Source organism: Diospyros lotus, chromosome 6, assembly GCF_014633365.1.
Source record: "Diospyros lotus cultivar Yz01 chromosome 6, ASM1463336v1, whole genome shotgun sequence".
In the NCBI taxonomy this organism is placed as follows: domain Eukaryota; kingdom Viridiplantae; phylum Streptophyta; class Magnoliopsida; order Ericales; family Ebenaceae; genus Diospyros; species Diospyros lotus.
In genome coordinates, this window is record NC_068343.1 from 18,455,352 (window position 1) to 18,470,332 (window position 14,981).

The window sequence follows — 14,981 nt, forward strand, 5'->3', positions numbered from 1 at the left end:
AAAAGTTAGCAACGCTGGAGAGTTGAAATATGTGTGTGCATGTATATATATATAACTAGTAAATTGAATGAAACTACGATGAACAGTAGATGACGTGAAACAAATCCACAAAAAAATGTTAAAACTGAATATCAAAATGATGTTCACGATACAACTTCATACTTGTGAGATCTGCTTTTGACTTCCAAGAACAGATCAAACTCCTACAAGCCGCCCCGATATTTTCCTTCTGCTCTTCACATAAATGGACCAACCTGTTTTTATTTTTATTCATATTTTCCCTGCTAACAGGGGGATACACTGTGTTCGTTCCCTCTACCAAGGTATCATACCTTACAGTTTCCTGCCATACACTAAAAGACTCTGCCTTGACTTCCTCTAAGATAAGAGGTTATCATATTATCAGGAGACCATAAGTCTCACAATACACGTTTTCCAGTTACGGAGATGAAAGCATCAATCCCGATTGCTACAGCTAATATATTCAATTTTTATATAAAAGAACCTGTTTATTTATCCCTCCAAATATATTAAATAAACAACCTTGCATTGTAGAGAGGACCTGAACCAAGCAATAGAGAATGTCTCCAAAAATATTTAATGGTAATAATAGTTTAATATACCACCATGAACTAAGACTGATGAAGCAAATAAGATCTCAATCAAGAAAAGCCTAAAATTCACTAATTTAAGAGTGAAAATAGTAAAACAGGGGTTGTAAGATGTTCCAAAATAAAATGAAGTACTTTTGTGGAAATAACAGAAAACAATTAAAAGAATATAATGTATATAGCAACCTACTTTTTCCATGCAAAGCTAATGTCCTTTGCTCTGCTTCCTTACAGGAAAGTGGATATATGACTTGATCCCTAAGCGTTCCTAAGCATGTATAAGGTCGCTGAGGAATATAAAAGACACCACAACCGAATCCAGTCTCTTCATCAAGCTTTTGACATGGTTTTACAAGTCTTCCATTGACAACAGGCCAAAGACCTCTAAGGACTCTGAAGATGGAACTTTTTCCGCTCCCATTTGGACCTTCAAAAATTCAGACTTAATCAGATTTGTATTAGTACAAGAAGGTTAACAGCGAGAATGTTACACTAACCAGTAACAAGCAGGCTTTTCCCTGGTGTTACATCACAAGTCAACTTTGTTGCCAACATTTTCTGTACAGGGCTAATGATGTCCACCTTGGAGAAGGAAATGACATCATTAGAATGAGATTCTGTCAACTTAGTTGGTGATTCTGCAGGAAGAGGATCATCTGCAAGAGTTAACAGACGTTCTCAGCAGGAATGTCACAATTCTCAAAGAAACTTTATCAATAAAATTCAATTAAACAGTCAAGAAAGAAACAGCATTCTAGTAATGTATAACAATGTATAAACACCAAGAAACTAGGACTTAGCAACTCAAATTTAAGCACCAAAATACAAACATACGACACAAATCCTATGAACATTAGAATTGGAGAGAAGTGTAACAATTGAAAAGGGAATGGAGGATAATCTACATGGCTGTACACAGAACCATGGACACATTATTATCGTAAAACTACACCCCTGTGGTTTGGCTAGGAGTCACCAACCACCCTTGTGTTTTTAGAAATGTCATTCACCTCCCTTGAGGTTAATTATTGCGCAATACATAACCCCCCCCTACTGTCAAATAATGTGGCTTATTTTTTTTAAAATTCCTAAAATGCCCTTGGCCCCTCTCTCTCTCTTCTAAAATTAAAAAAAATAAAGTAAAAACTAAAAAACAATTACTTGGTGGGATCTAAACCCATGACGATTCAGAACCCACCAGTGGAACCTAGATCTCATCATAAAGAGAGAGAGAGAGAGAGAGAGAGATCGTCGGCAATAAGGAAGACCCATTGTCAATAGAGAGATATAGAAAGACAAATATGTGTGTATAAATACATATATAATGAGAGAGAGTTGCATAGGGGTGGAACCAACCAACGCCCATTGGTCACCGATGGGGAAGACTGATCACCGATGGTTGGCAGGTGGGTAATCCTTTACCAACCGTCAATGATGTGATAGAGTGAAGAGAGACAAAGATAGGAGGGGAGGGAAAGGAGAGAGAAAGAGAGAAAATATCTTATATACAAGGGAAAAATGATCATTTAATTTAGTTTGTTAACAACAAAGGTGTATGCTATTTCCCAAAACACAGGGGTGGTCAGTATCTTTGAGCCAAACCTCAAGGGTGTTGTGTGAAATTTACCCATTTTTATTTTAACTACTGAAGAAACAATAATGCATATGTAAAACGGTAGATGTTTAACTTAACACATTGACAAGATAGTGTGGTGGCTAGGTTGGAAAAGCGACAGAGACTTCCCTTGGTTTTATTAATTACCCAATTATGAACACACATTCACCTTGTACAAAGGAATAACAAATAGGTACTTGGTGGCAATAACTTTCTTCTAATACTTATCCCTCTAGCATGTGCATTTTCACAGTCACTTATTGGTCCTCATTGGAAACCCTAAAAATCCGAATCCCAAAGTTTTAAATTATTAACATGTGATAAGGGATAGAGTCTAAGGGAGATTAATGAGAGCAGTAGCTATTTCCGTGCAAGAAGGAGATGCCTGTTAGGACCCCCATTAAACAAACTTATCAGAGCATAAAGGAGAAGGGGAAAAGGGTGGGGACCATAGGGGGCAACCAAGTAAAATGACTCAAGGTTAAAAGAGTCACAAGTTAGTTAGAAGAGAATAATCGAGCATGTGGCTGGAACGAGTGTGAGGAGTAGGTACGTAAGGGAGGAGAGAAAGAGAGAAGGATCTGGAAAATTTGTTGAAGAAGTTGGGGGAGAGTGAGGCCCTCTCGAATAGGCCTGATTTGTGTTCTTTCATTGTTTTCACTTACATCCATTGTGGAAGCTACTGTAATTGAGGGATTCCTACTGTTTTTTTGAGTTAAGGTTCAATCAATTGTGAAGAGTTCTATCATTTTGGTATCAGAGCGTGATCCATGGGGGTGTCTGTGTCGGAGAGGGTGGGCAAGTTAGAGGGGAGGTTGGAGACCTACCAACAGTAAATAGAAAGGAGGATGGATGGTCTGCAGGCAAGAATGGACTCGCTAAAGAACGAGTTCTAGAGGATGTAAGGAATAGAGAAGAGCTTAGCGATGGTGCTGGAACAATTTAACTTGCTGGCGGAGAAGTGGGGAAAGCAAGAGAGGGGACGAAAGGGGAAACAGGGCGAGGAGGACGTACCGGCGGACTCATCCCTTGCTTTGGGAGGATCACCAGCACTGGGCGATCGTAGTCGTGAGGTCGGAATGGAGCACGAAGCTTCTGGGAGGCAAGATGGTAGAAGCCAGTGGCTGGAGATGCTGATCTTCGAAGGGGGCGACCCTAATGGGTGGGTTTTCAGGGTCAAGAGGTACTTTGCCATCAACTAGTTGACGGAAGCTGAGAAATTAGACTCAATAGCTTTCTGTTTTGATGGCCTTGCACTTGCCTGGTTTTAATGGAAATAGAGGCAGTGTAGAGTCAGGAGCTGGGAGGAACTTAAGGCAATGCTGAGAAGCCGTTTTCGGTCCACGCAGGAGGGCACGATGGAGGAGAGATTCCTGGCTCTTAGGCAATGGGGGTCTATCAAAGACTATCGTCTCAGGTTTGAGACATTGGCTTCGCCACTTGAAGGCATGCCGGAGACTTTGTTGGAGGGCCAATTTCTCAATGGGCTGAAGCCGGATATTTGAGCTGAAATGCGAGCACTAAGATTGAATGGGTTGGAGCAGATGATGGACGTGGCCCAAAGAATCGAAGAGAGGAATCAAGTGGTTCGTGGGAGCCCTTCGGGAACCGGCCAGAACAGGGGACCAATTCATTCTGGTCATTCTAGTCCAACTCCAAATCATCCAAGGGTGGTGATTATGCCTCCCCCACCGGCATCATCGAGATCACCGACGGTTAGTGCGGCTGCCTCATATCGATCGCTGGCTGCAGGTAAGTGGAGCACTCCTCCTTTCAAGAAGTTGAGTGAGAGTGAGTTGTAGGCCAAACGGGCGAAGGGGTTATGTTTCCGTTGTGACAAGAAGTATTCGGTGGGCCATAAATGCAAGAATAGGGAGCTGCAAGTGATGGTGATTTATGAGGAGGAAAGGGATGAGGAAGAAGAAGAGATAGAGGAGGTTGAAACAGAGAATAATTCAAGGGAAGGGGGAAACCAGGTCAAATTAAGGGAGGTGATGGAGCTATCCCTTAACTCGATAGTGGGATTAACCCCTCCACAAACCATGAAAGTAAAAGGGGAAGTGGAGGGACAAGAGGTGATGGTCTTAATTGATAGTGGGGTTTCTCATAATTTTATAGCAGCTGAATTAGTGCAGAAATTAGGGCTGACCAGGACACAAACAAGAGAATATGGGGTGATCATGGGCTCGGGTATGGCTATTCAAGGGGCGGGGGTGTGTAAGGGGGTGGTCTTAAAGTTGCAAAATATGAAAATAGTAGAGGATTTTTTGCCATTGGAGCTAGGGAGTTTAGATGTGATACTCGGAATGAAGTGGTTGGCTTCCCTAGGGGAGACACAAGTTGATTGGGGCTCATTGGTGATGAGATTTAAGGCAAAGGGGCCCACTGTGACATTGCACGGGGATCCCAGCCTTAGTAAGACCTTGGTAACATTGAAATCAATGATGAGGGCGTTCAGGGAAAATGGGGAAGGGGTGCTACTTGAATTGGGCAGCTTGACTACTGCTGAAAACAAGGCTGGGGGGGCAGCTCCAGACAGCTTGCAGGAGCTGCTCATGGAGTTCAAACATGTGTTTGAGGAGCCGGGAGGGGGGGGGGGGGGGGGGGTCTTCCCTCGCATCGGAAGCAGGACCATGTGATTACACTGCAATCGAAGGTACCACCAGTGAATGTTCGGCCTTATCGGTATCCCCGCTTTCAGAAAAATGAGATCGAGAGACTGGTTAAGGAGATGTTGGCAGCAAGGCTTATCAGGCTGAGTGTAAGTCCATTTTCCAGTCCGGTATTGTTGATCAAGAAGAAGGATGGTGGTTGGAGATTTTGTGTTGACTATAGAGCCTTAAATAAGGTAACCATTTTCGATAGATTTCCCATGCCAATTATTGAAGAATTATTGGATGAATTGAATGGGGTTGCTGTTTTTCCCAAGTTGGACTTAAAATCAGGGTATCATCAAATACGAATCAATCCTAAGGACATTCCTAAGACTGCTTTTCGCACACATGAGGGACATTATGAATTCTTGGTTATGCCGCTTGGGTTAACCAATGCCCCGCCACATTTCAATCCTTGATGAATGAGATCTTTAAGGAGCAGTTGAGGCAATTTGTTTTGGTATTTTTTGATGACATTTTGGTTTATAGGAAGAATATGGCCAAGCACAAGGAACATTTGAGGTGTGTCTTGGTGCTGCTAGCAATGCATCAACTGTATGCTAATGCAAAAAAGTGTTAGTTTGGGCAACAGAAGATTGAGTACTTGGGACACGTCATTTCTCACGAAGGGGTGGCTGCAGATGATTGAAAAATTAAGGCAATCATGCAATGGCCTAGTCCTAAGTCCTTACGGGAGCTTCGGGGATTCTTAGGTCTTACGGGGTATTATCGGAGATTTGTGAAGAATTATGAGAAGCTAGCATGGCCATTGATAGACTACCTTCGGAAGGGGAATTTTTCCTGAGATGAATTAGCAGAACAGGCCTTTCAATCTCTTAAAAGAGTGATGACCGAACTGCCGGTGTTGGCCTTACCAGATTTTTCCAAGGAGTTCGTGGTAGAGACTGATGCATCTGAGCATGGATTGGGAGCTGTTTTGATGCAAGAGCAGCGACCTATAGCTTTTTTCAGCCATTCCCTAAATCCCAAAGGTCGACAAAGGTCCGTCCGTGTATGAGAGAGAGTTGATGGCCGTGGTATTTGCCATGAGGAAGTGGAGACACTATTTGATTGAGCGAAAATTTGTTATTTGGATAGACCAACGAAGCTTAAAGTTTTTAATGGAACAAAGGGAGCTCAGTCCAGAGTGTCAAGAATGGGTCATGAAGTTGATGGGATATGATTGTGAGATTCAATATTGACTTGGGTTGGAGAACCGGGCAACGGATGCCCTTTCACGTCTCAAATCTTCTGTTTCATGAGTGGTGCAACTTGACCAACTTAAGAAGAAGGTGGAGGAGGATGTGACACTCCAACTAATAGTTAAGGAGGTGAAGGCTGATCCCAATAGAAAACCTGGGTTTACCCTGGTAGATGGGCACTTGCTGTTTAGAGGGAAGTTGTATCTACTTAAAGGCTCCACCTTGATTCCTTTAATACTGAATGAGGGGCATGATGGTCGGATTGGAGGCCATTTTGGGGTTCTCAAGACCTATATAAGGATCTCTTCGAACATGTTTTGGGTGGGGATGAAGAGGGATATTCAACAGTATGTTCGTGATTGCCCTATATGCCAACAGAATAAATATGAAGCATTCTCACCTGGTGGGTTGCTGTAGCTGCTTTCAGTTCCGAGCCAAATTTGGGAGGACATGTCTATGGATTTCATTAAAGGGCTGCCAAGGTTAGGGGGGAGGGATACGATATTGGTGGTGGTTGATCGGTTAAGTAAATACGGACATTTCATTATGTAAAACACCCATTCACAGCAGCAAGCATAGTAGGGATATTTGTGAAGGAGGTTGTCAGGTTACAAGGGGTTCCAAACTCTATTGTTTCCGAGAGAGATAAAATTTTTGTTAGTCATTTTTGGGAAGAGCTATTTCAATTGCAAAGCACTCAATTGAACAGGAGCAGCTCCTACGACCCACAGTCCGATGGACAAACGGAGGTCCTAAACCGCACCTTAGAGACCTATCTTTGTTGTTTTTGTTCCTCCAAACCTAAGGCGTGGTGCAGCTGGTTGCCATGGGCCATTGGTACAATACTTCCTTTCATACATCCTCCAAATTAACTCCGTTCTGGATTGTCTATGGGCGTGAACCTGCCCCATTATTGAGATTTGAGAAAGGTACTACAACAGTTTCAGCAATTGAACAACAACCGTTGGAGCAGGACTCAATTCTCGATGAATTGAAGTCCCAATTGTTGAAGGCTCAAGTTCGGATGAAGGAATTAGCAGATAGGAAGCGGCAAGATGTGCAGTTTGACGTGGGGGATATGGTTTATGTAAAAATTTGGCCCTATCGACATAAGATGTTGGCAAAGAGACTGAATGAGAAGTTATCACCAAGGTTCTATGGGCCTTTTCCAGTGGAGAAGAGGATCGGGAATGTGGCCTACATGTTGTCCTTACCCCCTTCTAGCGCTATCCACCCTGTGTTCCATGTATCACAGTTGTGCAAGACGGAAGGAGCAATTAGGAAACCCTCGAAATTCCTGATCAGCTTTCAGTTACGCTGGAAATGAAGGTGTCACCGGAATTTCTATTGGGAAAAAGGCCAGGCACAGGGAAAAATTTAAGGAACCTTGATGTCCTTATTCAATGGAAGAGGCTGCCCCCATTGGAAGCAACCTGGGAGCCTTACCATCAGATTTTACTTCAATTTCCAGAATTCCACCTTGAGGACAAGGTGAGACTTATGGGTGGGAGTGTTGTTAGGACCCCCATTAAACAAACTTATCAAAGGAGAAAGGAGGGGAAAAGGGTGGGGACCACAGGGGGCAACCAAGTAAAATGACTCAAGGCTAAAAGAGTCACAAGTTAGTTAGAAGAGAATAATTGAGCATGTGGCTGGAACGAGTGTGAGGAGTAGGTATATAAGAGAGGAGAGAAAGAGAGAAGGATCTGGAAAATTTGTTGAAGAAGTTGTGGGAGAGTGAGGCCCTCTCGAATAGGCCTGATTTGTGTTCTTTCATTGTTTTCGCTTACATCCATTGTGGAAGCTACTGTAATTGAGGGATTCCTACTATTTTTTTGAGTTAAGGTTCAATCAATTGTGAAGAGTTCTATCAATGCCTTAATAGTTTGTTTCCCCCTTCTTACATATGGTGAAACTTAGGGCTCATTAGAGAGAAGCCCATGACATCAAGTGCTGGAAATAATTCTTATTGCTTGAAAAGTTTAACAAACTAGAGGGTATTTATAAAAACCCTAGCACAGCGATTTAGGAAATAACCCAGTAAGGAAACTAAACTAAATAGGAAACTAACTATTCCTATTTAGTTTTAGGAAATTGAAATACCCTAATAAGGGTAACCAACTTATTAGGAAACTAACTAATAGGAAACTAACTTATTTAGTTTTAGGAAATATCCAAATAACAACAAATCACTAGATAAGGAAACAAGTCCTTCAAAGAAACTAGTCCTCCTTAGTTTTAGGATGTCTCTGGTACGCATGGATTGGCTCCTTTGCTGGCTTGGCTGCTATAAGGCTCATAACATCCTCTCATCTAAAAGCTTAAGTTGGTAGATAGAGGGTTAACAATCTTTTACATCATCTATGTCCAGGCTTTAATGCGTAACTTGTCCAAATGCATGTAACTATTTAAATATTAGTTAGTTATGAGGTTTGAACTTAAGGCCTTTGTCCACTCTAAAACCAATTAATTTTTAACTACCATCTCATTTAGAAGTTTAACTTTTTAAACAAAAGGGTAAACTTTATTTTCTATATTATCATTTTTACTCTTAACACGCCCCCCCCCCCCCCCCCCCCCCCTCACGTGTGGCCAGGCTTCATTGCATATTTGGTCCAAACACATGCAACAATTTAAATATTCAGTTAGCGGTGAGGTTTGACTTAAGATCTTTTCTTGGTCTAATATCATGTTGAATTGTTAACCACCTTCTCATCTAAAAGCTTAAGTTGTTAGATAGAGGGTTAACTTTGTTTTTTATATTATCATTTTTAACCTCAACAAGTGTCACAATTTTCTCTAGCAGTTACCACCATATCAGAATTCATCTAGAGGATGAAGGGAAGATAACCATTGAAACAAAAGATAGTCATGCAGTTTGGAATGTTAAATGCATTGAGTACTTTTGTGCGATTCATGACCCAAGCTCTTAAACCATTCTTCAAATGTTTCTTGGTTCTTTGTTTTGATATTATTTATAGCAAAACCAGGGACCACCACTTGTAACACATTATCCAAGTATGTTTAACTCTTAGGAAAGATTACCTTTATCGAAAAACTCAAAAAGTGTTCATTCTTCATAGATAAGGTTATCTTCCCAGGATTTATTGTTTCTTCAAAAGGAGTTTTTGCTAACCCTAAAAAGAATAAAGTAATTGTAGACTGGCCAATTCCAGAATCTAGCCACAATGTTAGGAGTCTTCACAGTTAGCTACCTGTGTTTTTTTTGGCTACGTAAAGGTATGGATTAGCGACCTTTTATCATCAATTATCAAAGTTTAGCACTATAGTGGCCCCAATTATGGAATAAATGAAAAAAAGGAGAAGAATTTAATTGGATGAATCGTGCAGACAAGGCCTTTGAAATCATAAAAGAAAGAATAACAAAAGCCCTATTAATATCACTTCCAGATTTCTCCAAAGTATTTGAGGTAGACTGTGACGGTACAAGAGTAGGCATTGGTGGAGTCCTTAGTCAAGAAAACCTCCCACTTGCTTGTTTTAGTGAAAAATTGAATGAAACCAAACAAAACTACTCCACCTACAATATGGAATTCTATGTTGTTGTCCAATCCCTATGTCATTGGTGTCATTATTTGTTACACCAAGACTTTGTCCTCCATTCAGACCATGAGACCCTTTGTTTCTTAAATTCACAAAAGCAATTGAATCATAGACATGATCATTGGATTGAATACTTGGGAGCTTAAGAATTTTTTGTAAAGCATCAATCAAGAGAAGAGAATAAAGTCGTGGATGTTCTTAGTAATGCCTCAATTTACTAACAAGATTGAATACCAGGCATGCCATACTTTTGGATAAATCTATAAAACCTTGCCTGTTTGGAAACCTTAAAAACTCTGGAATTGGAATTCTAATTCCAATGTCTCAATGAATTATTGTTTTTGGAATAAAAAAAATTTGTAGGAATTGGAATTTCATTTACCCTCAAACTCTGAAATTAGAATTCTGATCAAAGTTGGTGGCAATTGGTAAATAAAGAATTGGAATTCTCAGGCCCCATTATTTATTTATTTATTTTATTTTCACAAATACTCCTCTCCCATTCTATTTATAATATTTCTGCTGTTTTCAATCTTCCTTTTCTCCTTCTCCTTCCTTTCTCCATGTTCGTGGTGCTATGTAAGACAACCAAGAGCCTATATATAAGGTATGCATGATAGCATGAAGGTTCTTTATTTGCAATATAATTTAAATTTATCTAGTGTTTAATTTTATATTTTGTTATTATCAATGATTTAGCTTTGCGTGTTCCGTATAACTAATTATTGTGATTATCAATAATTTCAAATTTATTAGATTTGTATCATTGGGCTTGTGCATTTTGTTATATTATTTATCTGATGTGTTTGCGAATCCCCATGAGCTTCCAATCACAAATAAATTTGTATTGCTGGACCTAAATATTAGAAGTTGTAAATATAAGTTCATGAATGCTATTTATAACTAATTGGAAGTTATGATAAAATATTTGTTGAAATCATATGTTTAGCATTATGTTAGTTTAACATCTTTTTTTGTTATAACACTTCTAATGATAAAAATGTTATAATTATATACATGATGGCAACGTACTTATTTTGGTGCCTAATATCTTAGTTAAATTTTTTATAGTATGGGTATTTAACTCATTGTTATTGATATAGTGGAGAAAATTTAAAAATTAAAATTAATTATTCAATGTTATATACTAACTTTATATTTTGATTGAGTTGTTAAAAGTAATATGGTCAAACTACTCATTTAATTCCATTTTCGTATTGGTTCCAAACATAAGAATTGGAATTCAATTCTAATTTTTAGTGTTATATTCCAAACAAATAATTAGAATTCCAATTCTGTTGGAATTATTAAGATTGTTGAATGGTTAACCACCATCTCATTCAAAAGCTTAAATTGGTAGATAGAGGGTTAATTTTTATCTTTTATATTACTATTTTTACTCTCAACAAAAACTATGGAATTAGAATTCCGATTCAACTGGAACTGGCTCCAAATAGGCTCTAAAGGTTGGATGGATTAACTCCTTGGATGATTTTCATATTCAAGATAGATTTCTTTTCCATGTTAATAGGCTTTGTATCCTGCTAAAATTAGTGAGATGGGAAACTCATGCAGGAAAATCAGGACATTTTGGGCGTAACATGACTATTTAAGAAGTAGAATGCCAATTTTATTGACTAAGACTAAATGAGATGTAGCCACAATAGTTTGTTGGTTGCACTTAGCAAACAAGCAAAGCATTGGCTTACATAGTCCGGTGTTGATTCCATGTCATCCGTCTTAAGATGTCAGTATGCTTGTTTTAGGTCTTCCTTGCACCCCAAAAGGCATTATTCAATTCTTATGGTTGTGGATCGTTATTCTAAAATGGCCCCTTTTATCCTATGCAGAAAAACTTCAAATGGTTCTAAAGTTACCCAAATATACTTTAATGAAATTGTCAAACAAAGTGGCCTTCCTAAGACCATAGTTTCTGATCAAGACATTAGATTCACTAGTTATTTTTGGAAAATCCTACAGCATTTAGTTGGAACCGAGCAAAAATTTTCCCCAACATATCATCCATTAAATTGATGGATGAACTAAGATCGTCAACCAAAGTTTAGGAAATGTGTTGAGATGTTTTAACTCCTTGAGGACCAATTTGCAGACATGAATGGAAGCATTGGAGTCTAGGGTGAGCAAGAATCATGAAAGTATTTAGTCACTGGAAAATAAGCTGGATGCTTCGATGGGGGATTGGCCAAGAGGCTGGATGGATTCTTGTAGATGTTTTCCAAGATTCCACAGTTAAGCCTACAGGTGGACTTCTCGCCCAAGGAGAATGAGGATCCTATCTTGGAAGGCAATGGCTTAAATCTTAGACAAACTAGAATTCCTGCAATAAAAGTTGAAAATATGCAAGATAAGGAGATTATGGCTGATAGGATGAACGATGGAAGGATGGAAAATAATACAGTGAATAAATCCTATACCCAAAGTGTTGCTCCCATGCCAAAATTAGAAAATCCTTTGTTTGATGGAAAAGACCATAGGTGGTGGATAAGAAGATGCCAAAAGTTCTTTCAGTTTTATAATATACCAGAATTCTAGAAAGTCAATCTGGCTTCAACTTATCTGAATGATACTGTTGATGCCTGGTATCAAGGCTGGGCAAGACTTAGGGTTGAATGCATATGGAAAGATTTTGTGAAAGGTTTGGGGATAAAAATATGACCAATGTTATAGAGGAATTTAAAAAACTGAACATGTTGGATTGGTGCTTGAATATCAAACAAAATTTGAGGAGCTAAAGTCTTTAATGGTCATTACTAACCCTACCTTATCTAAAGCCTATTTTGTCTCTAGCTTCATTAGTGGCCTTAGTGATGAGTTGAGGCCAACAGTGAATATGCTGCAACCTGTAACAGTGAAGTAGTCAGCAAAGAAGGCAAAATTGTAAGAATTGAAAGTAGAGGCCATATACAAGAAGCACATAATTCCGTATAAAGGAATTGGGTCAAGTGAAGCACAAATTTCATCAGTTATCAGGAACTTCAATTCTGGAACTAATAAGGGAAATTTCTTGGAAAAACCTCACCAAGATCCATTATCTTCCTATCAACCTAATATGACAAAAGCTACTAGTTTAGAACAAAGGAGGCAGTTGGGACTCTGTTATACATGTGGAGAAAAATATTCTCCTGGACATCAATGTAAACGACAATTGTTGCAATTAGAAGCTAGAAATGAAGAAAAAGAATTAACAAAGGAAATAGAAGCCACTTATAACATTCCCATCAAGAATGAAGACAGGGAAATTTCATTGCATGCTTTAAAGAGGTATTCCACTAATAAAATCATAAAGGTGGAGGGTATAGAAAAAGGTAAGAAGTTGATGATATTGATTCATAGTGGCAATACACACAATTTTCTTGATGAAAACACTACCAATGACTTGTGTTGTAAGTTGAAGAATACTTTTCTTTTGTTGGTCATTGTGGCAAATGGAAGTAAAATGTACAGTAAATTCAAGTGTGTCGACTTTTGTTGGGAAATGCAAGGGCAGGAATTTATCATTGACTTGCGGTTATTAAAATTAGATGGATGTGATTGTATTAGGAGTGGATTGGATGAGAATAGTCAGTCCAATCATATTTGACTTTAATAAATTAGAGGTTACTTTTGAGAAGGAAGGAAATAAGGTAACTCTCACTTGCAGCTTGGAGATGGGAGCTTATAAACTGATTTCTGGAAAGAAATTACAGAAGTTCTTCAAGATCTCTCCATACAAGTTGTGGAAGAGAAGAAACAGAAAAGGCTGAGATTTGAAGTTGTGGAGTCTAAAAGCTGCTTACCACAATGATACTCAATCTTTAACTGAGGCTTTTATAGAATGTCTTTGTTTTTCTTGAGGACAGGAAAATTTTCAAGGGAGGGAAAACGTCAAGCTCATAGGTTAAAGTAGGCTGTAGAATTGTATTTTGTATGTCAACTGTAGCAAGATTATATCTGCAAAGAATCAGTTATAGGTTGTAACTGATTTGTAACTATTGATTGGTTAGCTATATATAAAGCTAACCAACCTGTTTGGAGAATCAATGAAAAATTGAATTTAGTTTTTCATCTCTCTCTTAATTTTCTCAGTTTTCTCCCCATTTTTCTCTCTGTTTTCTACCCACTTTCTCTCTGTTCTCTCTTCATTTCTTTCTTCCATTCTTCCTTCTCATTTCTATTATGGAAACCCTAAATTCAAAATCTAGGGTGTTGACAATCTCTCTTTCTTTCTCTTTTTCAGGTGACAACAAAACAACCTGTTCCCTCTTTCTCTCTCTCCTCCCTCCTCTTTTCCTCCCATCTCACTGACACAGTAACCCAGTGATCATGCTAGGTAGTGAACCAAACACCTACCATCATCATTAGGTTCAATTCCTACTGGTGATGCTAGGTGCTGGCTTCAAAATTGAACCTAGCAACACTACTAGGTTTGGTTTAGCAAAATATATTAAAAAATTCATCGGAGAAATGGGGGGTGGGGGGCGCAAAACCTAGCATCGCCTTAATTGATTATTTCTTAAGTAATTGGCATTGCTGGGAGGTACAACTATGAATTCTACGTATGCGTGTTGATTTTATCAAAAGGATTATTCACTTAGTTTTTTAAAGTAGGAAACTTCTATGCGGGATATTGATGTAAAATCATGTTATTGCACTGAGGAGGGCTCCATTGGAAATGAATTACGCTAGGAAGTATGCAAACTCTTCCTTATGTTCAAACGATGTTTCATTCTTCAATTCCCATGCTTCAAAGAAAAAAAATGGGTTTTCTTTGAAAACTTTGATTTAGCAAAGCTGAGTTTTCTAGTAGCTAGAAACCCAGGGATGGGAACCCAACCAAACAATTTGGGAAAACTAGCAATTCCTTCGTTACCATCGTTGGGAACCCAATGATGCTAGGTCTTTTAGGTTTCCAGATGGGAGCCCAGCCATCTCAAAGAGAGAGAGAGAGAGAGACATTGGCATTGTCGTTACCAGAGGAAATACGAAAAAAGGGTAGAGAGATAGGGAAAGGAGATAGAGGAGAGAGAGTTTGAAATGGAAGGGGTAAAATAGTCATTCTATTCTGTTTATATTTCAAAATAGAGGGGTGGTCCTTACAATTAAGCCTTACCTTGGGTGATTAGTGTAATTTACTCAAAATTTTAAAAAGTGTTGGACCAAATTCATATGTCAGTGAGATACCACTTGACTTTGGTTTTAGCTCTACTTTTAATGTTGAGGACCTTGTTGCCCATAGAGGCCACATCAGACCACCTGATAATCCTTTTATTGATTCTTCTACTGAACCTCCTCAACCCAAACTCCACACTCCATTTCCCAAACATAATACTGCATT

The 14,981-nt window shown here is 38.9% G+C and overlaps 1 protein-coding gene across 1 annotated transcript in view; it reads right to left on the minus strand.

Moving 5' to 3' along the window:
• LOC127804824 (ABC transporter D family member 1) overlaps positions 1-14,981 on the minus strand; it is an 88,339-nt gene that overhangs the window by 2,209 nt on the left and 71,149 nt on the right. The window contains exons 21-22 of the mRNA XM_052341854.1: positions 1,109-1,267; positions 802-1,038 (exon numbers count right to left, since the gene is read on the minus strand). Coding sequence (XP_052197814.1) covers positions 802-1,038; positions 1,109-1,267 — 396 coding nt within the window. The remainder of the gene's footprint in view (positions 1-801; positions 1,039-1,108; positions 1,268-14,981) is intronic.